The 27,664-nt window shown below is 35.8% G+C and overlaps 1 protein-coding gene across 9 annotated transcripts in view; it reads right to left on the bottom strand.

Moving 5' to 3' along the window:
• PTPN13 (protein tyrosine phosphatase non-receptor type 13) overlaps nt 1-27,664 on the bottom strand; it is a 231,074-nt gene that overhangs the window by 74,263 nt on the left and 129,147 nt on the right. For 7 of the 9 annotated variants that reach the window (XM_074228614.1, XM_074228608.1, XM_074228610.1 and 4 more), the window contains 10 exons: nt 24,325-24,399; nt 24,031-24,205; nt 20,260-20,413; nt 19,532-19,670; nt 18,561-18,713; nt 14,538-14,720; nt 8,920-9,082; nt 2,252-2,663; nt 1,960-2,057; nt 43-90 (listed from right to left, as the gene is read on the bottom strand). In XM_074228614.1, coding sequence (XP_074084715.1) covers nt 43-90; nt 1,960-2,057; nt 2,252-2,663; nt 8,920-9,082; nt 14,538-14,720; nt 18,561-18,713; nt 19,532-19,670; nt 20,260-20,413; nt 24,031-24,205; nt 24,325-24,399 — 1,600 coding nt within the window. The remainder of the gene's footprint in view (nt 1-42; nt 91-1,959; nt 2,058-2,251; nt 2,664-8,919; nt 9,083-14,537; nt 14,721-18,560; nt 18,714-19,531; nt 19,671-20,259; nt 20,414-24,030; nt 24,206-24,324; nt 24,400-27,664) is intronic. The other 2 variants (XM_074228613.1, XM_074228616.1) reach the window with 1 other exon arrangement.

The following is a 27,664-nucleotide window of genomic DNA, read 5'->3' as shown; positions in this document are numbered from 1 at the left end:
ATATGAGAAGGAAAAAAGTAGCAATCATTTTTGTAAACCCACCATTTTCTTTCAAGGATGCTTGGGATAATCCATTTCCAGAGCTAATTCCTATGACATAAATCAGACATTAGTCAAAAGATTAAAAATCCATATTTCTTCAATTTTAATGTATAAAATAATAAGCTTATAAACAAAGAAAAATTTACTAAAAAACTTCCCTAAGTGGTCATATTTACATACGGAACTTTCAAGTTATTTACTCATTAAGGTTGCTTTGCAGAAAATGTTTAATCAGAATTCATGGTTTAGAGACAAACGTTAAACTATTAAAAATCTTTTTTAAAGTCATATATTGTGAACAAAACAAATGAAGAAATACATGCAAAAAATAAGATCTTTTATGGGTTTTCTTTAATCATATATGTATGTGTATACATATATATATATATATATATATATATATATATATATACATATATGGGTTTCTTAGGTTTATCCATAATCTTCAAACTTATTTTTGAAAAATAAGATATTCTGCATTTTTTTTGTTATTGTAGACATTTCAGACTGTGACCCCATTTGGGATTTTCTTGGCAGAGATACTGGAGTGGTCTATCATTTCCTTCTCCAGCTTATTTACATTTGGGGAAACCAAGGCACATAGGGTTAAGTGACTTGTCCAAAGGCATATAGCTAGTTAGGTGTCTGAGTCCAGATTTGAACTCAAAAAGATGAGTTTTTCGAACTCCAGGCCCAGGACTCTATCTGCTGCACCAACTAGCTGCCTCATATATTGCATAGGGAGATTTTTAAAAATTGTTCCAAATTAAGATAAAACAGCAGACATAATTCAAGAGAGTCCTTAATTATAAAGTCAATTTTTTTAAAAAATCATCCATAAATATGGAGTCAATGGTTTCTTTTTTTCTTTTTGGGGAGGGGGAAGAAGATTGTGAGGTAAGGGGGTAATAATGATTATACTGATAGCCATAACTCATATTTATACAATATTTTGAAGTTTGTAAAAGACTTTAGATACATTCTCATTTGAAAAAATAGCAAGGGCAAAGGAGTGAGATTAGGAGCAAAAGAAATGAACTGATGAGTTCTTTGCTTTTCTTCTGTCTTACATGCTCTCCCTTCTTGGTAAAACATGGAAATTTTGTATTACCACTTACTCAATGGTTGAGAGGTTTGCTTCTGCATGTTTTTCTTGTTTGAAACAACAAAGAAAACCAATAACTTTATTACAGAAGGAAAGCATTACTAAGTAGTTTTTGAGAAAATTATATACAAAAATAATAATTTGATTTTTTCAAATATGTATTTTTCCTAATGATAAACCAAATATATATGTGTGTATACATATACATATATATATGAAAGGCAATAAATACTAGTGCTTAGTCTCAATAAAAACACCAGTTTAGCCAGAAAGTTATTTGATGAAAATAATAATTGAGGATTTGCATCAAAAGACTATAAAAAAGCTATAAATATCATAAAGATGATTTAAGAATTTATTAGAGCAATTCACCTCATGTCACATTAAAAGCATCTGAAATACACTTTCTTCGAAGAATACTGTAATCAACATAGTTCATCAAAAGCAACAAGGTCAACGGAAGAAAATCCAAAGGAAAAAAGTAGTGTACCCCAGAGACTAGAGGAAAATTGTCTGATTGTCGCCTAGTGAGCTTGATGATGATTGAAGTCAAGAAAAAAGGGAAGCAAAGGTCTGGGTCAGGAAGCAATCAACCCATGCACTTTGATGTTAGTTTCTGCTCAGATTTGGTACATTTTAATCAGCAAGGGCATTTTAACTCATGAAAACATTTTGATTAAAAGCAGAAATCACTGCAAAAGTGACAAAAATAAGCACAAATAATAACTAGATAACCAACATTAACTTGTTTACTTTTAAATATGAATTTTTACACAGGGGAGGGAAAAAAAGGGAAGCATGAGTATGCTGACCTACAACATATGCGTGACCAGTGTCTTCAACCGATGATGAGTCTGATTCATGCTTTCTCCTTTCAGGGCTTCTATTTAAACTTGCAACAGACTTTGAACTATAGTGGTAGGAGAAGGAAGGTAGGAGGAGGAAGAGTCAATTTTAAAAACTGGCAAAAATAATAACAAAAATGTCAAAAATAACAAAGAAAAATGTATAGATAATATATACATATAAGGTGTATATATTCACATTATATGTATATATGAAATTCACAAAAAGGAGTTTGGGTAACTTAACAATGATTCTTACTTATTGAGTTTCGTGAATCCTGCCAAACATTCTGTCTCAGGTCGCGCCATTTGGTGAGATGGTTTTCCCACCAGCTCCTCATTGCTTTGTGGTGGGGAGTCAACGTTGTCACTTTTTGGATGAGGATAGAAAGAGACCTGACTGAGATCATGGTAGGATTTACTCATCCCGCCGGGTCTTTCCTCCCAAGATGTTTTTTCACTCCTCTCTTTTGAACTCCCTTGCAGTGGCTGGTACAGGGACAGCTCAGAGCTGGACAGTCTCTTCAGAATCTCAGCTTGGACTGACAAGGGCCGAACAGCCAGTTTGTTCAGGGTGCTGCTGGCCAAGCTGCCAGTGCTGATTGCTCGCCCCATAGTATATCCTCTAACAGAATCTCCTTGGAAGTTCAGGCTCCTAAACGAAGCTTTCTCTATAAGGAAATAGGATGGCTTTACCAGACTGCATTGCTAAAATGTACTTGAAGATACTGTAATGGTGATAAAATAAATGGGCACATGCAGATGATTGGTATCTTTTTAGTTGCCAGCCTAAGGAGATGGCCAAGAAAGAAAAGATTTTAACCATGGGTCAGAAGGTCTGGATTTAATTCCATATCAACCAGTTGACTAAACTCACCTCTATCTCCTCATTGAGCATCAATCAGCCCTAACAATGATAGGAATTCTTTATTAGCCCAGATATCTCCCAAAGATGATAGCCTTCCTTTATAAGAATTTTCGATAACTAAGAATAGCATGGTATATGATTTTGGAAACTTTCAGTTTTTTTAGGAACTCTGTTAAAATCTCTTCTATTAGTAAGAAAGGGAAGCAATAATTTTGGAGGAAGACACAGTGGTAAAATATATATATATGGAAAAGGATATATATGCTCTGAGGTCAGCTTCTACACCAAAAAAAGAACTTCAATTCATCTGTATTTCTTAAAGTCTGCATTTCTTTAAGCTAAGAGCTCCTGCTACACTGATGATTTCATGGTTGGATTCACATGGTGCACTTCCAGCAAACGAAATGTCAGACAGTCTCTCAGTGTTTTTATTTATCCGCATGATCTGAGAATATTGCAATGAGCAAGCTTTCATAAAGGATCCTTTTATTTTACGACATTAATCCAACGCCTGAAAGATGTAGAGTTGAGAGAAACTTCTAGAATCCTTTCTAAGCACTCCCTAACCTGATGAATGAAGCAGTGTTACAGCCATTAGTATTTGAGGCCATTAAGAGTAATCAATAATTTCCCATGCAAACAAACAACATCAAAAGGAATATAAATAAAAATATAAATAAATTATATAACTATAAATAAATTAAATAAATTTAAAAAGTAGATCTTGCCTTCTGAAGCATTTCTGACCTTCATCTCTATTCAAAGGCAGGAAAAAGGTCAGGAGAAAGATTAGTGGCTTCTATCTCCCCACTCAAACCTTATGTGGGTTCTATAGGAGGGAGGAAGCAGCACACCACATCTGCTAAATTAGATGGTATTTTGGAGTCCATTTTGACAACAAGACATTATATTTCCCTAAAACCTCATCTTATGGATCAGCTGTGAAGGCTGTAAGTTACATAGGAAGCCTGAAACTTGGTAATGGAGGCTTTTCAACTTCCACCAGCTAAAAGAAAGCAAGAGGTATGTCATTTATTATGCATGGATAGAACTTTCCTGTTCCCATTAAAATCATAAAACTAAAATAACATAGCCACTAAATAGTACTTTTAAAAATTCAAAATTTAATTTACAAGAAAGATTTTTTCTGTTCTCCAAATAAGGGACTGAAGAGTAAAAGACACGGAAATGAATTGGCATATATTTAGTAAAATTTTAGGGAAAAAAAGAACCTTTTGAGCTTCCAGCTTTTTGAGTTTTTCTGTGATTAGCAATCTCTGAATGCCAAAGCGTCTCTTTACTAATAGTTTGTCTATATATAGGTTATATATGATGATTGGCTCAAGGTTGAATTTTTATCCATTTCAACAGAATTTCAACATAGGATAAAGTTTATTCTTAACTCCACCCAGCCCTTCCGAATGAACTTTGCCATAAACTACAAATTTCTCTTCATCTTAAATCCTTTCCTCTTCAACTCTGTCTATCTACTAGCTCTTTTGAAATTCATCTTCTCCTGAAGACACAGCCTCTCTGGTCATGTTTGGCAGTACCGGCTACACCTCTACTCATTCCTCTTAGCATACTTAAGTACACTTAGTTCAACTCTTCCCCCACTCCAACCAATTCTCATTTCAACCACAACCATGATTTTCCTAAAGTGTAGACCATATCAATCCCACTATTCAGTACATTCTAGTATTGAGTGCTCCAAAGACTGAAATTCAAAGCTCTTCATAACCTACCAACCTCCTGCCTTTCTAGTCTTCTTATACCTTACACCTCAATATATATTTTTCAGTCCAGTAAAACAGGCCTCCTAGTTGGTCCACAAATAAAACACCCCCATCCCCTGGCTCTGAGTATTCTCTCTGGCTTCTACCTTCTCTCTCCCACTTCTCTTGACTTCTTTGAACTTCTAACTAAAATCCTACCTTTTACAGGAAGCCTTCCCCAAGCTTTCTTAATTCCAGTGCCTTCCCTCTTAGTATCCTGTATTACCCTGTATATAGCTTGCTTTGTAATTTTTTTCTCTGTTGCCTCCTCTATTAGACTGTAAGCTCTTTGAGGGCAGGAACTGTCTTTTGCCTCTTTTTTGTATCCCCCATGCTCAACATAATGCTTAGCCCACAGAACGTATTTAATAATGTTTCCTGATTTATTATAGATTAAGAGTTAGAAGGGACTTTACGTGTAATGGAGTCCAAACCTATTCTTTCATAGTTGACTTGAACAATTAGATGTGGCAGAGCCAAAGTTTGAACACAAGTCCTATGTTCTTTCCATTATGGTATATCCCTAGAATTCTAACACATTTCTGAATATTTTAGGCATTTCTTAAAAAAAAATCAGAGCAGATCAAAGTAACTGAAAATTACTATTGACTACAAAAGCCTGAAAATAGATTTTTCCTATCCATCAGATGAATTTATTTCCCCTGTAGGCAAGAATGAGCATGTCCTTGAAATCTAACTTCTGGATTTCTTCACAATAACAAGTTTTACTCTAACAGAAGATTACATCATAGTACATCTAGATCTGAAAGACACTAGTACTTATGCTAACAATCTCATTTTACAAAAGGGGGCACTGAAAACCTAAGGAGGCCTATTTAACATAAAAAAACTTTTTTTTTCTTTTGGGCCAATCTGTTCATTGACATTTTAAACTTTATGAACTTTTTTATGACCTTTTTTAAGCCAGTGATTTCTAATAATAATTTGAGGACTACATGGTTTTTGCACAATTCTGTATTCTTTATTTTTATTTTGCTTACATTTACATTCTTTATTCTGATTTTCAAGAATACTGCTAGAAGAATTAAAACTATCGAACCACAGTTTGTGCCTGGCAACACTTTTTAAGGAACATAGTTTAGCTGCTATGAATTCTGGTGATGGATCAAAATAAATTCACTAAATAACTGATAAAGGAAATGAAAATGATTTAGTGCTATGATTCCCAACCCTACATTCATGGAGCATTTTACAATGGACACCTCATATTCTAATTTACCATGTGACCCTCATAACAAGTCTGAGGAAGAGGAGGAAGAACTCAAGTGACTTACCTAAAGTCACAGGACTAGTGCCTTGCACAGACAAGATCAGAAACTATTTCTTCTAATGCCAAATGTAGAATTCTTTCCAATATGCTGTGATATTTCTTAAGCTAGAACTTTCAATTCAAAGTAAACTCTTTTCTACTAAACAAATTTCAAACATTTTATTGACAAGCAATCAAAAGATAAAAATAATTTCTCTTAGTGACTATGAAAAAATTTTATAGTCAATATTTTGAGAATTCAAAATCCTGAAATGAGTTTTCTCTTATACAATTACTGAATACTTACCAAAAGAAATTATATAATCTGTTGGTTTATTTCTTTTACCAAAAATGTAGCTTACTTACAGAGGACCTGAGCTAAGTCTCCTACCTATAATGAATGTCACTTCATTAAACCTTATATGAGGCCTTTGACCTTGGAATTATATATGGCATAAAACCAACCACTTTACAGATCAGGAAAGTAGTACTTAATGTGGTTATATGACTTCTATTGGGTCAGAGCGATGTGAGACCAGTACTGCTGTGGTCAACTTTGGTCAAAGTCTAGTCAGCTTTACTTTTAAAAAACCAATATGCTTCTCAAGCCTGAAAAAAAAAAGTAAGTAAACTGAGGTCGAAAGGAACAAATTCACTAAAAGTTACTGCTTTTATCAGTCTTTAAAAATCACAACTTTAGCATGAGTGGGAAGAAAGGGGAATACCTCCTTTAATGGGGAACACTATCAAACTGGTTCAAAGCAAAAATTATTTTTTTAGAGAAGGTAAAAAGTGTGTGTGTGTGTGTGTGTGTGTGTGCACGTGCATACATGAGAATGTGTATACATGGAAATGTGTGTGAAACTTCTTCATGATTTGGTTTGAAAAGTGTTAGAAAGTAGAGACCAGACAATGAATAGAGTTCTCAGCTTTTTTCTTAAAAGATAGATCTGGGATAGAACACAGAATACATTGTAGACAAAGAACTGGGGTGGGTTGTTTTTGCTTTAAGATTTTCTTTTGCTATGGTAGAGTTCGATTTGGGGAAAGAATGAAGGAAGAAAGCAATAAATAGAAAATAAAAGGGTAAAAAAATGGAGAAATACATTAAGAAATCTAGTAGGCTTTTTCAAATTTCAAAATTTCATCAAAATAGCCATAGAAGATGGTATTCCATCCAAGTCAGAATTTTTACTACTAGTAAACAAGCAGTAAAAATTCATCATCCCAACAATCTCAAGTAACTGCCTGTTCTAGCATAAGTCTATTTTTAAGCACCTTTTAGCATTTGTCTATACTAGACAACCATTACTTTGAATTTTTAAATTTTCTTTGGGTTTATAATAAATTTGTAGCCTGTTTCATATTCCACTGCAGTGCTCCATCCCACCTCTTCAAAACTTTTGTCATAAATAATATCATTTTGGATTATTTATAACAGAATATTTATCTTAGCAGGAAAATGAAAAATATAACAAAACTGAAATTTCATTACACTGACATGTTATAATAGTTTAATTATAGTGCACATAGAATGTGGGTAAAAGCAGAAATGGATAAATTTCTAGTATGACTACTATCACTCCATTCATCTGATTCTAGAAACAAAATTTTGACTTTGGAAATTCAGATTTGGGAGAGGAAGGAGATACAGATTTCTGGTTGCTCTTTTAGGGCTCTTGTTTGGATTGAATCAAAATAACCCCAACTTTAGAATGCTTTACTTCAGAATGTAATCTAGTTTATAGAAAATGTATAATTTTTTTAAAAGTTTTGCTTCTATAGAGGGCAATGCCCAATAGAAACTTAATTACTATTTCCTAATCTGTAAGATAGAAATAATAATACTTGTAGTGTGGACTTCACAAAGTTTGTTGTGAGGAAGGGCTTTGATGGGTTTGAAGTGCTATAGAAATCTGGGTAATTATTGTTATTTCTTTTTTTTTTTATTTTTAGGTTTTTGCAAGGCAAATGGGGTTAAGTGGCTTGCCCAAGGCCACACAGCTAGGTAATATTATTAAGTGTCTGAGACCGAATTTGAACCCAGGTACTCCTGACTCCAAGGCTGGTGCTTTATCCACTGCGCCACCTAGCTGCCCCAATTATTGTTATTTCTGAAAAATATTTTTGATTCTGAAAAAATACTCAGATTTTTGGAGTGATTTCCATTTGTCTGGCTCATTACCTACTTCAGAGAACAAAAATAGTTGCTTTAATCAGATGTAGATGGGTCTCATGGCATCTAATTTCTGAAACTGTCACTCATAAAATTGTAGGTCTATCAATATGGATCAATGAATGTCCACCTACAAAACTGATACAGCATACTCATGCTCATTTTTGGTCACATCAACACATGGCTTCCAATCCTAATACTTCAAGCTTATTTATGTTCCCCTCATCTGAAATGTTTTCTTTTTCCTTGAAACACATTAAAATTGTACCCATTCTTTAAGACTTAGTTCCAGTTCCTTCAAAAAGATTCCCTTGACTTAATTCTAATAATTCCTTTCTCTTCTTATTTTATAGTATTTATAGCATAATACTGTACAATTTAGGTTTCAATTTCTACTTCCTTCATATAAATGAATATGTATATATAATTCTGGGTGTTTTAGTCTCATCACTAACTAGACTATTAAAATTTCTTAAAGTTTTGTATCTCTTTTCCTCCTTTTTGCCTTTCTCCATTTCTTTTTTCTCTCAGTCTCTCTCTCTCTCTCTCTCTCTCTCTCACACACACACACACACACACACACACACAACTCCCTAGACAATTTTTTTTTCATTGATCTGAGATATGGTCCAATGTGCGAGGCTGGAGAAATACGACAGGAAATGAGAATATAAAAGTTAAAAGCTCTGCTTCATTTATGATTCACCTTTTAAACTTAACTAGGTAAGATTCTAGGTACATCAATTTCCCTACTTTTAACAAGGTCAACTGAAAAAAATCTTCCCCTTAAAAGAAATATATTCATAGATATTATCGTCTAAAATCTTCAAGGTCTTACCAATGTCTAGGGCATCTTGGTTACTTTGTCTTGTTCTCATTTGCAGATGAAATTTGTGCTGCGAAGAACAGAGATGTAGGAGGTATTGACAAATTTTACTGTTATTGGTCTGGAACGTATGCTTTATTTCATCTGATGTATTCTGCAGGGTGATTTTCTTTTTCTACAACATTAAACAGAATAATTAATCATAATATTTTGATACTTTAAAGGAATGGTAATCTCATAATCTTATAATAAGACATTTAAAGCTGAAAACATAATTCTCAGAGTAGAAGCCCTCTTCTTCCATTTAGAGCAGGTCTGCAACTCCTTTATAATATACATATAGTCTCAGTTGTTTGAATCATTAAAGAAACTAAAAGACTTTCCTATCATAGTAGAGACTTTCCTGATTTTGAAGTTATTCTTTTATCTTCTGTGACATGCTCCTCTCTTGAAGTTTATTGTTTAGAGCTGTTTTGGGACTGTTGTGTGTGGTTACTGCCTATGAGTGAAGTTTGTGTCTAAGAGATCCATCCTACTATCTACTTTTAAAGAATTATTCTTATTGTACATTTTGAAGAATGCAGGTTTTAAAAAATACTATTTAAGTTCATGCAACAAACTATGATCCCACATTAGGAATCATTTGAAGCAATAAATTAAATCAATAAACACAATCACTTCAATCAGGGTGAGAAGAGATCTCATGCACAGTGTTCTGGTCTAATGATGGTGTTTCTCCAAGAACAAAAATTGTTGAAAAAGGAAAGCTACATGGCCTTTGCTATCCTGTTTGTGAAACTCTAGGCAAAGAATCCAATTCATTATTGATGACCAGGGCGGGAGGGAGAGGGGTTGCTTCCTTCAGGGCAACTTTAAAAAATTAGCTTTGCCAGAAGGCAGAGCTGATGAAGGGCAACCAGGGAGGGCTCTGCTAGTATAAGAGATACAGTGGTGACAGGTGAGACAGCAGGATATATTCTGCCAAGTTCAGAAAAAGGACAGTACCAGGATCATATTCTGTCTTAATTTTCCATGTTTTTCCTGTTTTTTTAGATTTAAAGAGAAATTTATTACAAAAAGATTCAGCCACAGTCTTTTCAAGAGAATATCATCTCTACTATGACAAAATAATAAAGATATCGATGCCACCTCTCTGACTAGGTTCTGCTACTTTGTTTTATGTATCCTACATTTTATCTTAAGGTTAAAAATTCACCATGACCATCCTGATGGAATTTTGTTCAGCCTGAGGATTGGACTGAAAGGACCCACTGATGCCGCAGTCCTGAAAGATCCAGGGATTCAAGCAGAATAGGATCGTTTTGATTGTCTTCCAAGGCTGAGTCTTCTCTGAAAGGAAACCCTCAGAGCATCTAGTTACATCATTCTCTGGTAGCTCCTGGGGACTGACCCTCCCTAGGTTTATACACATCCAATTTCAGCCATGGGTGAAGAGGTGTGGGGAGGTTGGGTGGGGAGAAAGGGTCTGGAGACACTTGGCATGATAAGTATTGTGCAGAAGGGCCACCTTCAGGCATTTATCAAACTGAAGCTGAATATTACCTTCCTTGATCTGACAGGTATCTAGGAATACATTTGGGTCCTGTAGAAACCCACAAGATAAAGAATGCACTTATCATGGAAGCCAGGCTGATCAGGGATGAGCTTCTCATCTGTTGTTTTCTTTTTCTCCTTTTTGGATGTCTTCCCAAATGGATCTTCAACCAGTGCTGGGCAAAAGCCTAGCTCCTTGAATGGACCCCAGAGAGATGAGTAAAACACAAGTCCAAGTAGGTTAAGACATCTTTCAATCTGGATCTCCCCTTTTGTTCAAGTTTGTAGCTGGGCTAACTTTTTCAGGAGCTACTTTCAGTCTTCTTTTGCTGGGATAAACCCCTCCAGGCAAGCAACTGCATTACAAATACCTGCATGGTGGGCATGGCTTCTTCAGAAGATTGGAAGAATTTCAACCAGTACTTCTTGTTCAGATCTTTGGGGGGATTCTTCATCCTGAGCTTGCTTACTAAGGCAAAGGGAAGGAGAAGTGAAGCTGCCTCGGAAGTTCATGAGTCCACAGAATTAGAGTCAGTAAATATTTATTGTGCCTGATATGTAACTGGGGATCCAAAGAAGATATAAAACAGTCTAGGCCCTACAGATTACACTCTGATTGGGAAAGATCACACATCCCACAGCCAGAGTGGGAAATGAGCCGAGGAGGTGTGAGTTACAGAGCTGATTTCATCTTGCAAGATGATGAGTTTCTGGAGATCAAGAAGTCCAGGAGAATAGCCAGGTGGAGAGGGCCCGGCCAGGATGCCCCTGCCTGGGCTCCCAGTGTTGGCATTGCTTCCACTCCCAGGAGAAGGAAAGAACAGCTCACTGACTCTGTCAGGAACCCTGGGGTGGCTGCCCAGCCTGCCACCTATGCACTGTATGTGGGTCCCCTTCTTTTGAATTCCAGATGGAGAAATCAGGAAAGATAAAAGACCATCCAGTTTTAAATTAGAAAGAACTGGATTGTGGGGAGGTTGCTGAGATTTCTGATGTTACCATTGCTTGATCACACTGGGTGTTCTAGTAGTATTGTTTCCTCATTTCAAATTTAGCTTCCTTAATTTTATTTCCTCTGTTCTTCTTTCTACTCACCTCTAAAGCCCCTTACAAGTTACCTCATTTGGTCCCCATAGAGAATAGAGGGGTTTTAAAGGTTTCCCAATTCAATCCCCTTGTACAGGTGGGACTATTTACAAAGATTAAGCTCGATCTTTTCTTTAAAACAGACTCAATTAGTTCAGGGGACTAAAAACTCAGTTCCAAGTTATATGAGTAGAGAAAAACCAGGACAAGGCAACTTGAGCTGTTCCCTCTGGTTTGTATGACAGAATATCAGAGGGAAACTGAGGCAGTGCAGCTGAGCAATACAATCAAGGCAGGGTCTTGCTGACTCTCCCTTCCCTGCTCTCAATGTCCTTCCATGCTGGGGCTAAGGAAACTGATATTTGTTACTGTTGGAATATCCTACAAGAGTCTTTTTTTCCCTCAGGACCAATCTGGGTCAGGTCTAGTCTGTCTGCAATGGCCTTCATTTTACAGACAAGGAATTGAAGGAGTGAACTAGGGAAGCACAGTTCTACAGACCCTTTGACTACAAAATCCCACTTTCTACTGCCTCTATTCACTGTTTTTTTTTTTCAGATGATGAAACCAAGGTACATTAAGGCTAAGTGACTTGCTCAGGACTTCTCATCTGGTTTATTTTTAGCAATAGTGCAATGACTAGCACACCATAGATGCTAAATAAAATAAATGTTTGTTGACTTGATTTGATTAGAGCAATAAATCTGAATTTCAAAGTTTTGAAGTTCTTTGGTTGAAGTATTTATATTCACAATAATGCGACTGGGGCCTAATTCACCCAATGCACACCAAAAGGCTTGACAGGGTTGGCTGCAAAGTGGTATGTGTTAGGGAAGGGAAGCAAAAGAACAACATAAGGGAGAAATTGGAAACTACAGTCATTCTGCTAAGTCAAATCACAGCTATTTCCATATAGAAGTTGCTGTTTGCCCTCCATTCTTGAAGAAAACCATGATGTCAGGGAGATGATGCTATGACAAGCCCATGAAAAGAATTTGAATGGGGGGGGGGGGGCGCGCCTGTGCTAAGTAAGTTCCCAGACTCATTTTCTCCTCCAGAGCCATCTGGGTCCAGTGACCAGATATGATCAGTATGATTGAAGATGGCCCTGGATGTGAGGCAATTAGGGTTAAGTGACCTGCCCAAGGTCACACTGCTAGTAAGTGGCAAGGGCTTGAGTCTAGATTCTAACTCCCATCCTCCTGACTCCAAGGCCAGTGCTCTATCCACTGCACCACCTAGCTACCCCCATAGAGAAATAAGACTTTAGGTGATCTAAAATTTGTTTCACTTTGTCTATTTTGAGAGAAGTCTTTCAGTTACCTCAAGTGTTAATAAAATTGTATTTTAAATAAATGCGATTCAAGCCCTTGTCCCTGTTGGGAGATGGATAGTGAAAGAACACTAAAGGATGACTTTTCTATCTTCCTCAAGGGTAGGGACGAATTATAAAGAATAATCCACTGACATTTACACAGCCTTAAAGTTTGAAAAGTATTTTGTACACATTTTCTCATTAGAAGAAAAAAATGGGTTTAAATTGTGTCAAGAGATTCAGATAAGAAACAAAAGATCTTTAGGATAAGTGAGTCCTTTTAAGGACCAAATGATGGCGGGGGGGGGGGGGGGGGGGGGAGAACAGTGGCATCTGTTTCTGGACTTTTTTTTATTTTTTTTCAAGGCAAATGGGATTAGGTGGTTTGCCCAAGGCCACACAGCTAGGTAATTATTAAGTGTCTGAGGCCGGATTTGAACCCAGGTACTCCTGACTCCAGGGCTAGTGTTCTATCCATTCACTGTGCCACCTAGCCACCCCAATGTTTCTGGACATTTTTAAGAAAAGGCTAGTTCTGATTCGGTCCCAAGATGTGAAGTTATGACATACTCAGCAAGTGAGCAACACCATAATGCCTTGGCAATGTCCAGTTTCTGGTGAGCACCACATGGGAAGAAGGCTTATGATGTTCTCTGGACAAACCAAAAATCTTAACTTGTATCAGATCATTTCTAGTTCTCTAGACCTTGGAAAAATGATTCTAGAGAAGTTCCTCGAAGGCAGAAACTATTTCATTTTTGTCATTGTATCATCTATAGGTGCTACTGTACAATGCTTAACACATAGCAATCAATGTCTGGTGATTGATGATTGGAATCCTTGAAGGGGGTGGTGGTGATTCCAGGATTTGTAAAGGAAATTGATTTCCTTCCTTCTCTCATCACTCCTCAAAAACCCACTGTACAAAGAGTAGATTGAATTTTTCGCATGAATCACAAAATGATTGGTTCCAACTGGTTCTTACAGACTGGGAAATTCTCCATGGCCTGACAGAAAATCTGAGGTCAAAAGAAAATGGAAGACTTTCCTGAGACGACTCATTGCCACTGACAAGCTGCATGCAACTAGAACTGTATGGCAGCAAAAAGAACTGAACTTTCTGACTCTTGTCTGAGTCTAAATTTATTTCTATTCTAGGTATAACCAGGTTAGTCTTAAAATTTTCCTAACTTTGTGAAATTTTGCCAATAAACAGGTTTTTGGGAAATTCTGGTTTATACACAATGTTGGTGCCAGGGAACCAAACAATCTAAATGATAATTGAGAATTTATGATTAATCTCTAAAAGCATTTTTTTTTAGATTTTTCAAGGCAATGGGGTTAAGTGGCTTGCCCAAGGCCACATGGCTAGATATTTATTAAGTGTCTGAGGTCAGATTTGAACCCAGGTACTCCTGACTCCAAGGCTGGTGTTCTATTCACTGCATCACCTAGCCACCCCTAAAAGCATTTTTAAAAGAAGAAAACATCCTAATAAGTTTCCTAAGAGACCAAACTCAAACTAACATCCTCAACAGTGAGAATCTCACTCCACTCAATTCAACATACAATGATTATGTGAACTACATGTAATAAATTACATTAATACATTTCACAATACAATTTCCAAGAAAAACAACAAAAAAATACAAAATTGGAAGTTAACTAGACATACAGAAAAAGAAATCTTCCTGGTCTCTCTCCATGGGAAGCGAAGTACCAGGGTTCTGATCCCATTGTGAACCTCAAACACAAGGACACCTTTAGAACAGATGCCAAGGAGTATTCCTGTTTGAGACTTCTTCTCTGGGTGTACTCGATGAAAATGAACGCCATATTCTGTTAGTCTCTGGCAGACCTATTAAAGGAAGGCAATTCAATAATTGAGAAATGATTGAGAATTTACAGAGAAATAATTGGGAAAAAACCCCAAATCCAACAGAATATGCACAACAGGTTCTAACATAGTAAAGACATTGAACTAATGAAAAATAATCAAAACCCACCTCTCCAACTCTCCATGTCATCCACCACAATTCTATCCTTCTCATGTTGAATTTAAAATCTGTCTTCTATGATGCCCACCAGGACTTCAGTACCATAATTAAAAAACTTTCTTTTATATTTCTTGCTCTTGTGTTATTCTCTTCTGTTGACATCAAGAAAAGAGACCTGGTACCCCCAGACAACACTACCTGCAAGGTCACATTTTCCAGTACTCATTGTACCTCTTCCATTTCCTGACTTACAAGACCCAGAAGAAAAGTCAAAATACTTCTTCCTCTTCTCTGTTATTTCAGGTTTCCTCTGGCTTTATTACCCAACGAACAACTTTGAGGTTTGAATTTATCAACCAACCATCACTTTGGTAGCTGTTTTCTATCAGACCTCAGGTAATTCATTCTCAATTTTCAAAGAATCCAGTGTTTGGATTATTCTTCTCCTCTGAACCTAGGTCCTGCAAGCAGTATTACTTTCCACTTCCTCAATCTAATCCACTGTGATGATGTACCTCTTCTTCAACTTCATTTCCTCTATCCATAAGAATCATTACAATCCTGATTTTGCTATTACTCACAAGTGGCCTACTTCTTAGGCTCAAGAACAATTATATTTACCTCCTGAATTATGTCTTGCCTCTAATAACACTAAGCTCCCACCCACCACACTGTAGGAAAAAAACTAAGACATTTCTCATGAACTCACATTTCTCCCTAATTCTAACTAGCAGACCTTTGCTAAAATCTTCCATACTCTTTTTTCTAATCTCTGATGATAGATAGCCCTTCTTCTCTGCAAGGCCTTCCAAATGGACCCTTCATACGATCCCCTTTTAATTTCTCCAAAAGATTTTCCAGACCACCTCTTCAGTTTGCGCTTGTTTGCTACCACAAAAAAAAGATGCTATAAATATTTTGATTCAGATAGGTCCTTTTCCTTTTTTCTTTGATCTTCTTGAGATATAGGCTTAGTAGTTGTATTGCTGGTCAAAGGTTAACCAGTTTTATAGCCCTTTGGACATAGCTACAAATTGTTTTCCAGAGTGATTGGACTAGTTCAAATGCTTAACAGTGCATACATTTCCTTATTTTTCCTCATCCCTTCCAACATTTGTCATTTTCCTTTTCTATCATATTGGCCAAGCTAGTAAATATAAGGTAGTACCTCAATAGTTTTTTTTTATTTCTTTCTTTTTTTTAATGTTTTTGCAAGGCAAATGGGGTTAAGTGGCTTGCCCAAGGTCACACAGCTAGGTATTTATTAAGTATCTGAGGCTGGATTTGAACTCAGGTACTCCTGACTCCAAGGCTGGTGCTCTATCCACTGCGCCACCTAGCCACCCCAATAGTTGTTTTAATTTGTTTTTCTCTATTAGTGATTTAGCATACATTTTAATATGACTACTGTATAGCTTGCTTTATGCCTCTGAAAACTAGTTGTTCATACATATCCCTTGATCATTTATCAACTGGGGAATGTCTCTTCTTTTAAATGTGGCTCAATTATATATTTGATAAATGAGTCCTATATCAGAGAAACTTGCTGTAAAATTTATTTATCCAATTTCCTGCTAAAGCTAATTTTAATGTAATCAAAATTATCTATTTTACCTCTCATGAACCTCCCTTTTGTTTGGTTACAAATTCTCTCAGACTAAAGTCTGAATGGTAATTTTTTTCTGTGCTCCTCTAATTTGCTTATCATATTATCTTTATAGTCTAAATCATATACTTACTTTGAGTTTATCTTGTTATACAGTGTGAGATTGTTGATCTATGCCTAGTTTTTGCCAGACTACTTTACAGTTTTTTTCAACAGTTTATGTGAAATAATAAGTTCTTGCTTCAATAGCTGGGATCTCTGGGTTTGTCAAATATTAGGTTATTTGCTTCTTTATACTGTTACACTGAATCTATTCCACTGATTAACCACTGTATTTCTTATCCAGTACACCAAATTATTTTGATGATTACCATTTTATAGTATAATCTGAATAATTTTGTTTCCTAAGCTCTATAAAGTATTTGGTAGTTTTGCTAGTATGATGCTGAATAAGTAAATTAATTTAAATAGCAGCACTGTCATTTTAATTTTTACTGCCTTGGTTTATACAAAGCAATTAATATTTCTCTGTATTTATGAAAATGTTTTATAATTGTATTCATATAGTTGTGTGTGTTGGGAAATAAACTCCCAAGGATTTTTTATTGTCTGCAGTTATTCCCTGTTTCATCTTGCTGGGTTTTATTAGTAGTACATGGAAATGTTGATAATTTGTGTGACCTTACTTTATATTTGTAATGCTGTTAAAGCTATTGTTTTTTTTTCCCTGCCTTTTTTAGATGATTCTCTAGGGTTCCCTAAGGATATTATCATATAATCTGCAAAAAAGTAATAGTTTTGTTTTTTATTACCTGTGATTGTTTCTTAATTGCCTATCATTCCTTCAATTTCTTTTTCTTGTCTTATTGCTATAAGCTAGCATTTTGAGTATATAATTAAATAATAATGGTTATAATGGAAAAGATTTCCCAGATAATTAACTCTTTGCTTCTTCTAATATTCAAATCTCCTTATTAACTGGATCCTTCCTTATTGCCTACAAACATGTCCAAGTCTCACTAATTCTTTAAAAAATTTCTCTTTGCCCATTTATAACCAAACTCTCAGAAAAAGCTATCTATATTAACTGTCTCCATTTCATTTCCTCCTCTTCATCATTTGTCAACCTCTTGCTATTGAGAGTCTCACCTTAGAAAACAACTAAAATTGATCTTTGCAAAGTTACCATTGATATCTTAATAACCGATGCCAATGGTTCTGCCTTTTTTTAAAGTCAAAAATAAATCATGTTTTTTATTGTTTGATCTATTAGTACTGTTGTGCTTTTGGGGAGGGGATAGAAGAAAGATAAAAACTGTGGATTAGGAACCTTTTACATATGGCTGAAAAATATCACCAAATTCTCTATTTCAAGTACATTTGGTATCCAGCTTTTGATCAGTGTTAATGGTGATCATAGATAATGGAGAACTGGCTAGGTGAATAAAGACTGTGATCGGGTGTTAACTGAGCCATGTAGGGGGGGAGTTCGGAAAGATAACAAGGAAGGTAGATGGATTGCATTTTGCAAAGGAGGGGAGAATAGCCTAAAAGTCCCCAGTTTCTCCCAAGAAGTCCACTAAAGATAACTAGACTGTTGCACTTGAATGTCATGAAATTTTCCTTCTATTTGACTGAAATCTGTTTCTGTTAGTAGTCTTAAATATATCAATTAAAATAAATTATAACAAATAATCCCCCATATCGCTATTATCTAGAGGTGAAATGAAACCTCTTTAACTATTTACAAAGAGTGGAGAAACTTGACTCTCTTTAAAGGTAGGAGAGAAGGAAGGAATACTTTTGTGACCCAGAGGAGCTAATTCAAACAAAAACATAAAATGCTTTCTTTGAATTCATTCTTAGAATGAATAGGACTTTTAGTTTTCCTAGTGACTTGTCCATGGTCACACAGCTAATAAATATCACCTATACAAGAATCTCTGACTCCAAGTGTAGAAACCTGTTCTGACACACTGTCTGTGTTGCTTGTAGTTAAATTAAATGGAAAATCTTTCTGTGGCAAGGATGAATATGGGAACCCATAGAACTTACTACCTGCACCAGTCTTGGGGCCTGATATAGTTTGACTTACCTTTAAAAACTCCATTTCTGTTTCTTTTTCAGAAGCCCCTATGTAGGTACTATGCAGCTTAGGTAACTCTTCTTTCACATAGGATAAATCCAATCTCTCTGTCACTCTAGGTGGCAAATAATGTTCCAGTCTAAAGTAAGACATGCCATGAACCTATTGGGGGGGGGGGGGGGGGGGGAGGTGGGCAGAGAGAGAGAGAGAGAGAGAGAGAGAGAGAGAGAGATCACCAGACTTCAATAAGAAATTTTTTTTGTCTTTTTGGTAAATAGTATTTTATTTTTTCTAATTATATATAAAAATGATTTTCAACATTTATTTTTTTTAAAAATCTCATGAACTTTATTTGTTAAAATTTTTAAATTTATTTTATTTATTTAAGGCAATGAGGTTATATGACTTGTCCAAGGTCACAAGTAAGGCAATTATTAAGTGTCTGAGGCCAGATGTGAACTCAGATCCTTCTGACTCCAGGGCTGGTGCTCTAGCCACTGTGCCACTTAGTCGCCCCTCAACATTCATTTTTGATAAGATTTTGAGTCTCAAATATTTCTCCTTTCCTCCTTACCTCCCTCCCCAAAACAACAATTTGTTATAGGTTATACACATACATTCATGTTAAACATATTTTCACATTAGTCATATTATAGAAATAGAAAAGGGAAAAACACCTATGAGAAAGATAAAACAAAAACCAAAATGGTGAAATAGTATGCTTCAATCTGCATTCAGACTCCACAGTTTTTTCTCTGGATGTGGAAGGCATTTTCTATCACAAGTCTTTTAGAATTGTTTGAGCTACATTGTTGAGAAGAACTAACTTTATCATACTGATCATAACACAACGTTGCTATTATTTTGTATAATGCTCAATGAAAAATTCTTGAAAGCTACACAAAAATGATTAGAACATGGATAAGTATAACAGTAACACAGAAATGGCCTCTGCTAGCCAGGAAATAAGGAAATCCTACCTCTGGTTGGTAATCTCCATACTCAGCTTGAAGGGCCAAGGAGGCTAGTAATAAGGAAGTTTCATCATCACAGTGCATCCTCTCCTCCAAGATATCTTTACGTAGTTGGAGATAATATTGGTGACAGGTCAAAGTATGTCTGAGAAAAGACAAATATTTTATGTTTAGTTATTTATTCTTGAATACTTGGCTGATTTTGACACTCTACAATTTTTTGGTACATTTTTGTACATTTTATGTAACATTTGTTACATTAATAAAACTTTCCCACTGGTTACCATAAAAGTGACATTGGGAATCTGATCTAATTTGAGCAATTAGAGAAAAATAATATTAGAGTTAATATAGAAATGTTTTACATGATTGCACACACACACACACACACACACACACACATATATATATATAATCTAAATCAAATTGCTTACTGTTTTGGGGATGAGAATGGGAGGACAGGAGGGAGAAAATGTGGAACTCAATCTTTTTAAAAAATGAATGCTAAGGGCAGCTAGGTAGCACAGTGGATAGACCACCAACCCTGGAATCAGGAAGGCCAGAGTTCAAATCTGGTCTTAGACATTTAATAATTACTTAGCCATATGACCTCGGGAAAGTTACTTAACTCCATTGCCTTGCAAAAAATAAAAAAATAAAAATGGATGCTAGAAAGTTATAGAATTGGAAAGATACAAGAAACTTAAAAGAAGAGCAGAAATATATGGACTCACTGTATTAGGCTGATATCATCTAGGAAAAATTTAATTCGCAGGAACAGAGTAAAATCAACAGTTGTTTTATTCTTTTTCTTTGGTTCTTCTTTCCATCCCTCGGGGGCTACTTTAGTTAGTTTCAGATCAGGATCAACAAAGAAATACTCATTATCTAAAGAGAACGAGAAAACCATTGAGATCCAATACTGGTACTATGATATCTTAGGAAGCCTTAAAAATTTTTTTCTTAACTTTCTAATTTTAACAAGAAAATTAATGTGAAGCTTGAATGCCAGTTGGAACTAGATTAGTTTCACTATCATCAATGATAATTCAGAATCCCATGGGTAAAAGTATTATTATTAAACATATCCAAAATCAAATAATTTCCATCCCCCTAGAGATCCCTCAATCCACTTGTCCTTAAAATCTGACTATTTTGGTTTAGTGAACTACAATTCTCCCAATTTCCAGTGTTTAGTATATCAAGAATAATCTGATTTTCTTCTCTCTCCTGCTCTCCATATTTAATCACCTGCCACAACTTATAGACCTCTATCTTGCCACTGGTCAAGTCCTCATTATCTCTCACCTAGACTAGTGTAACACAGCTCCTATTTGGTCTTCCTAAATCCAGTTTCTCTCCTAACTCATCCTCTGCAAAACCGCTAAACAAATTAACCTAAGGTATGGGTCTGCCCTATGTGGCTACTTATCTCCACATGGATCAAGTGCAAGCACAGGACCTGGTACTTAAAACTGCAAACTGGATATCTATCCAGACTTAATTCATGTAAGTCTTTGTTCATCTGACAATCCGGAAAATTATCCTCCTGAGCATTCTATCTCTTGTCTCCACAGCCTTTTATAGGCACACCCCCTAAATCTTAATTGAACTCACTAGGCTTAGCCTCTCAGGCTCCTTATATTTCATCAATCTTCAACTCAGTTCTACTGACTCTTCACATTCCTCCTGATGCCACTGCCCTCCTGTCAGCCCAATTATTAAAGTTTCCTTCTTCCTGAAATACTTATATTTATTTACTCACTATGAATAAGCTTTTTCCCCTTCTGTTGACTTTAGACTCCAGGAGAGAAGGAAGAAATTCATTTTCCTCTTTGTACCTTCAATATTTCTAGCCCAGTGTCTGACATAAAGTTGGTGCTTAATAAATGTTTGCTGAATTATTCCTCAAACTCCTATTTATTCAGAATACTCAGGAGAGTTTTGGCCAATTCTAATAATATTCTGTTTTAAATACAAAGATTGCTAATATTTTAAAAATTAGCAATCAATTAATAGGCTAAAATTTTCCTTAAAATAATATGAAACTTCTTCAGCTCATTACTACAGCATGGTAGTTTAGTTGTTAAGATTATAGCAAATCTATTGTGAAAGTAATAAAAAAACAACTAAGATGAGCAATGCCATGGAAAGAGAATAGGAAAAGGGAGTGGTGCTGATAGCTGTAAATCTACTACAAGAACCATTCATTTCTCTCTCCAAGTCTACAAAAGTCAGAAGCTACCCTGCCTGTATATATTTGCAGTTGATCTTTCTTTATTCTTTCAAGGAATTTTTGGAAAAAGTAGTTATGGAAAAAGTAGTTAGTAATACCTAAAATACTAGATATACATGAGTGTGTCTAAACCTTTGATTTCCTTTGTATAGAGGACTTTCAGTGTGGAATCTCCATTCTCTAATTTAGATCAGCAATTCCTATGTGACTGAGAGTTTAAGTGAGAGGCCCTAGGTCACATAAGTAGCATTAGAAACAGGATGTGATAGCTATACATGTATTCATAAATTATATCAGATTGCTCACTGTCATGGGAAGGCGGGGAGAAGGGAGGGAGAAAAATGTGGAACTGAAAATCTTATCAAAAAAAAAGAATGTTGAAACTTATCTTTGCAGATATTTGGAATAATATATTAATCAAATAAATAAACAAATAAAAAGAAAGAAAAAAGAAATAGGATGTGAACTTGGTTCTTTCTCATTAGTCTACTTTCTCTCACTGAAGTTAGTTTAAAGCATATACAAATATTCTCTGGCCTTGGGACAATTTAATATATCACCAAGACTGGGTAAACTCAATGAAGTGGCCCTGCCAGTTTTAGGGAAACAAAGGCATAAGCTTAATTTCTGCTCTCTAACCTGTGGGTCTTGGAATTTAATCTCATTCAATAAGCATTTAAGTGTCTACCATATGCTAAACCAAGAGGATGACTCTGTCCTCCAGGAGTTCACAATCTAATGGGGAGAAGAGTTAGAAATAAGACATCGCAAAAGTAGGATTTTAAGCTGGCTCTTGAAGGAAGTCAGGGAAACAGGAGGTAGAGAGGAGGAAACAGGACCTTATTCTCTGAGAGATGGAGGAAAGGCAAGGGCAGTGTAACTGCATCAGAGAATAAGTGGAAGAGTGGAAGAGCCAATAAAGACAGAAACATTAGTGGAGAGGAGTTAGTTTATAAAGGGCTCTGAATGTCAAATGGAGGATTTTTGTATTTGATCCTGGAGGTACTAGGAGTCTCTGGAGTTTATAGGGAAGCTAAGGTGGCAAAATGGATAGAATGCCAGACCTAGAGTCGGGACAATTCATTTTTCTGAATTTAAATCTGGCATCAGACTGCTAGCTCAATGACTTTGGGCACATCACTTCACCCTGTTTGCCTCAGTTTCCTTATATACAAAATGAGCTGGAGAAGGAAATAGCAAACCACTAATATTTTTGCCAGGAAAACCCAAAAGGTGACACAAAGACTTGGACATGCCTGAAAAACAACTGAACAATGGGGGTTTATTGAGTAGGGGAGTGATATGGTCAGACACTTTATGAAAATCATTTTGGCAGCTGAATGAGAAGGGACTGAAGGGGGAGAGACTTGAGGCAGTCAGATCAATCAGAGGCCTCCTGCAATTGTCCATGCATGAAGTGAGACAATTGAGAGTTGAGGAGAGAAGGAAGCACACTAGGAAGATGCTGCAAATGTGCAATCAATAGGTCTTGATCGTAGACTGGATATGAGAGTGAGCGCTTGAGGATAACATCTAGGTTGTGAGTCTGGGCAACTAGGAGGTGGTGATTTTCCTCATCAGTGAATTCTGAAGGGGAGGGAAGTTTGGGAGAAAGCATCAAGTTCAGTTTTGGGCATGGTGAGTTTAACATGTCTACAGGACATCCATTCTGAGATCTCTAATAGGCAGGTGGAGAGGGGGTTAGTAGATAGGCTATAGATTAAGTAGATCTTAGAATAGGTAAATCCATGGAAGCTGATGAGAACACCAATTAAAGTAGTATACAGGGAGAAGAGGACCCAGGATAGAATCCTGTGGGAAAGTCTGGATTAACAGGTACGACCTACATAGAAATCCATGAAAACAAACTAAAAAAGAGCTGCCAGAGAGGCAAGAGAGCCAAGAGAGAGTAGTGTCTTAAAAACCTAGAAAGGAGAGAATATCAAGGAGAAAGGTGTGATCATTGGTGACCAAAGCTACAGAATGGTCAAGGGTGGGGAACAAGGAAAAAAATGGGATTCAATAACTAAGAGGGCATTTGTAACTTTGTATATGACGGTTTGAGTTGAAAGGGATTTATTGTTTTTGTAGCCAAAAAATCATTTTATGTAAAGTTGTCTTTATTTGTTTAACCAATCTCTACCAGAACAAGGGTCAGACATGGCAGCAGTTACAAGCATCCAAAATTGTCAAGACATCCCAGTGTAAACAATGTGAAAGTGTAGCTATTTTATTCACCATCCAAAAACCTTGCAAACTTTCTATGTACCTTTAAGGCTAGCTAAGGCAAACAAGTGATGTTCCACCAAGCCGATATGGGCCACAACCATGTCAAATACATCTTTACAGAGGGTTTTGATATCACAGGTCAGCTCCAATCTTTGTCCACTCAGAAGCATGATATTCATTTTTCTCCGGGTATCCTCATTCTTCCCTTTCTTAGTCTGCAATTGGAAAAATATCATTTTGTTAAAGGAAAACCATAGCAGAACTTTGACTATACAGTCATATGTTTTCGAATTTATTTTCTTGAAATAATGGAAACTGTAGTTTTATTACTTACAAGGATAGATCTTGGCAGGTCTAAAGATATAAATGGTTCAACTGTCATCTTTACAAATTCGGGTCCAAAGAAGTTCTGCAAATCATATAAATCAAGGCATGTCAACAAGTATTTATTCTGCATGGAGCAATTTATTAGCAAATGAGGCTCTTGCAAAGTACATAGAAATAATATACATAATTCATTCTCAAGCATATCATTTGTCATTTTCTTTCAAGATGTATAGTCACATATCTGATAATGGTTCTTGGTACTAGTAAAGAAGTTTACTTGAAAAAGAATTTTAATATCAAGTTCAAATTTGATAAAGAATTTTTATGGCCTAAAGGTGAGCTAGAAGATCATTAAGACTTTCCTTATATTCTACATGTTAATTTTTAAGTTGCAAACTAAACAAATAAATTTAAAGGATAAATCATAACTAATACGAATTTTGCTCATAAAATGATCACATGAATGTTCTGGCAAACTTCTACCATCTAGCAAAATTGAAAACTCTTGAACAGACTTAAAAGAAATGTTTTCAGTCTTTTAATATATTATGCTCAAATGATCTAATTCCTTAGGAATATATTTACTAATCAAGTTTCATTTTTTTATTTTAAATTCTATTATCACAGTTACAAATTTTCTCCCTCCCCCAACCACCTTCCAGTTTCACTTTTTTTTAAGGTTTTTGCAAGGCAATGGGGATAAGTGGCTTGCCCAAGGCCACACAGCTAGGTAATTATTAAGTGTCTGAGGCCAGATTTGAACCCAGGTACTCCTGACTTCCAGGGCCAGTGCTCTATCCACTGAACCACCTAGCTGCCCCAGTTTCATTCTTTAGATGATGGAAGATTCCTATATAATCTAGTACTTTATTGAGGTAAATATTAAAATAAAATTTTATGAACTCTCACAGTTAAGCAATGCTTTCATTTAAAGTGAATTTCAATAATCTAGGTAGTTAATGAATGGAAAACAATGTATACAAAGGCTACAACAATGTAAATGTGCAAATAAAATCACCCCATTAAACAGAACACTATGCAATTATATTTGCAACAAAGACTGGTCTGAAATAATAGATGAGAAAATGTTTTTCTTTTTGTACTTTGAAAAAAAATGGGAGTGGGAGATCTTGACAACTGCATAGACTGTGAGACTTGGTAGAGGAGTTGTTTTATTTTCTTTTTTATTATCTGTTACAAGAATTGGTGCTTTGGGGAGGAATTCTTTCCATACATCCTGAAATGAGGATGAAGTAAAAACAAAAATGTTTGTGCTTTTTTTTTTATGTTTTTGCAAAGCAAATGGGGTTAAGTGGCTTGCCCAATGCCAAACAGCTAGGTAATTATTAAGTGTCTGAGACTGGATTTGAACTCAGGTACTCCTGATTCCAGGGATGGTGCTCTATCCACTGCACCACCTAGCAGCCCCAAAAGTTTGAACTTTTAAAATGAAAAATGACATTGAATCAAAATATGTGAAGTACTTTACAGATATAACTTCATTTTATCCAGACAATAATCATACAAATGTATATCTGTTTGATACATTTAAATAGTTCTAACATAATGTATGCTAAAGTCACCAGCTTCTAAACTTACAAAGGATGTTAGAGATCTTCATCTCTCCCTTTCATTTTATAGATGAAGAAATTGATGCTCAGGTAGCTAATGTGGCTTGTCTAGGGCCAGACTAGTGAGTGGTGGATGTGAGATGGGACCCTTTGTTTCTTGGCTTGAAGTCTGTCATTACAACATTCTGCCAGTAACAACTGAAGTTGTGGTGGGGTAATTAGCCAAAAACAATAAACTAAAACCTAAGAGATGTAACAATTTCTTTAAAGTCATCCAAATTCAAACAGCACTTGCAAAGAAAGAATTAAAAAATTTCCTAGTGACTTTTTCCTCAGAAAAAATATCATATAAAATTTTCCTGCCTTAGACACACTGTTATGTTTAAACAAAGATAAAAACTTTTGATGAAACTGCATAAAACTGTGTAGAAGTGGTCTAAGATGGAACTCTTTCCTTATGATAGAGTGGTGTTTAATATTGTCAAGATTTACTGAGGTATAACTTGAATCTGCCTGGTCTAAATGATGTCCCATGTGGCATTAAAGCTACACTGGAGGCTAAAAGAATGGAAAGAAGTAAGAACAAGTAGGATATTTTTGGATTCTGTTGCTAAGTAATGACAGCAGAAAGAAAGAGATAATTCCAAAACTCAAACTTTGTGATGAAAAAGACTATAACTATAAACCCTTTGTTGGCTCTAAGAGCAGAATCTGAAAAAAACAAATGAAAACCCAAATATGGGAATAGGAGAATAAAAAAAGAAGTATACATTTCAGGGACCTGCAGAATGGTTAAGTATACTGTTGTAAAGTTGTGAATCTGTTCAACCATTTTAGGATTTTTTTTTGCAAGGCAAATGGGGTTAAGTGGCTTGCCAAGGCCACACAGCTAGATAATTATTAAGTGTCTGAGACCAGATTTGAATCCAGGTACTGCTGACTCCAGGGCTGGTGCTCTATCCACTGTGCCACCTAGCCGCCCCTGTTCAACCATTTTAGAAAGCAATTTGTAATTATATTTTTTAAATTGCTAAAATGTCTATATACATTTAAGCAGAAATCTCTGTGATATGCACATGACCCAGCGAGGTCAAAGATAGAAACAAAGTTCTCATAACAAATATTATTTAATTTTTTTCACAAGTAATGAAGAAGGGGCAGCTAAGTGGTGTAGTACATAGAGCGCTGGCCCTGGAGTCAGGAAAGACCTAAGTTAAAATCCAGCCTCAGGCTCTGATTGGGCAAGACACTTAATCCCATTGCCTTGCAAAAACTAAAAAGAAGGGGTGGTTAGCTGGCACAGTGGATAGAGCACCAGCCCTGGAGTCAGCAGTACCTGGGTTCAAATCTGGTCTCAGACACTTAATAATTACCTAGCTGTGTGGCCTTGGGCAAGCCACTTAACCCCATTTGCCTTGCAAAAAAAAAAAAAAAACTAAAAAGAAGCAATGAAGTATTGGAAACAAAGCACAAATTTATCAATTAAAGTTGAGAAAATCATCACCTATTGCTTTGCAATAAGAACTGGCAACGATAAATAGAAAAGCATGACAGGATAAATTATTTTAATTTAAAATTAAGTAAAAGAAGCAGAAGCATGAAAAGAATGAGAAAACAATAAAAAATTCCTAAACAACAAATAATTATAATAAGCACAGTTTATCTAGAAGACTCAAGGGGGTGGAGCCAAGATGGCAACATGAAGGGATCGAGTCTTAGGAGCTCTGATAAAAACTCATAAACTAAGGACTCTTAACTAAACTTTCCAGAGACAGA

The sequence above is a fragment of the Macrotis lagotis genome, chromosome 3 (assembly GCF_037893015.1).
Source record: "Macrotis lagotis isolate mMagLag1 chromosome 3, bilby.v1.9.chrom.fasta, whole genome shotgun sequence".
Taxonomy (NCBI): Eukaryota; Metazoa; Chordata; class Mammalia; order Peramelemorphia; family Peramelidae; genus Macrotis; species Macrotis lagotis.
Note: the sequence above shows the minus strand (reverse complement) of the source record. Positions and strands in the feature narration are given on the sequence as shown.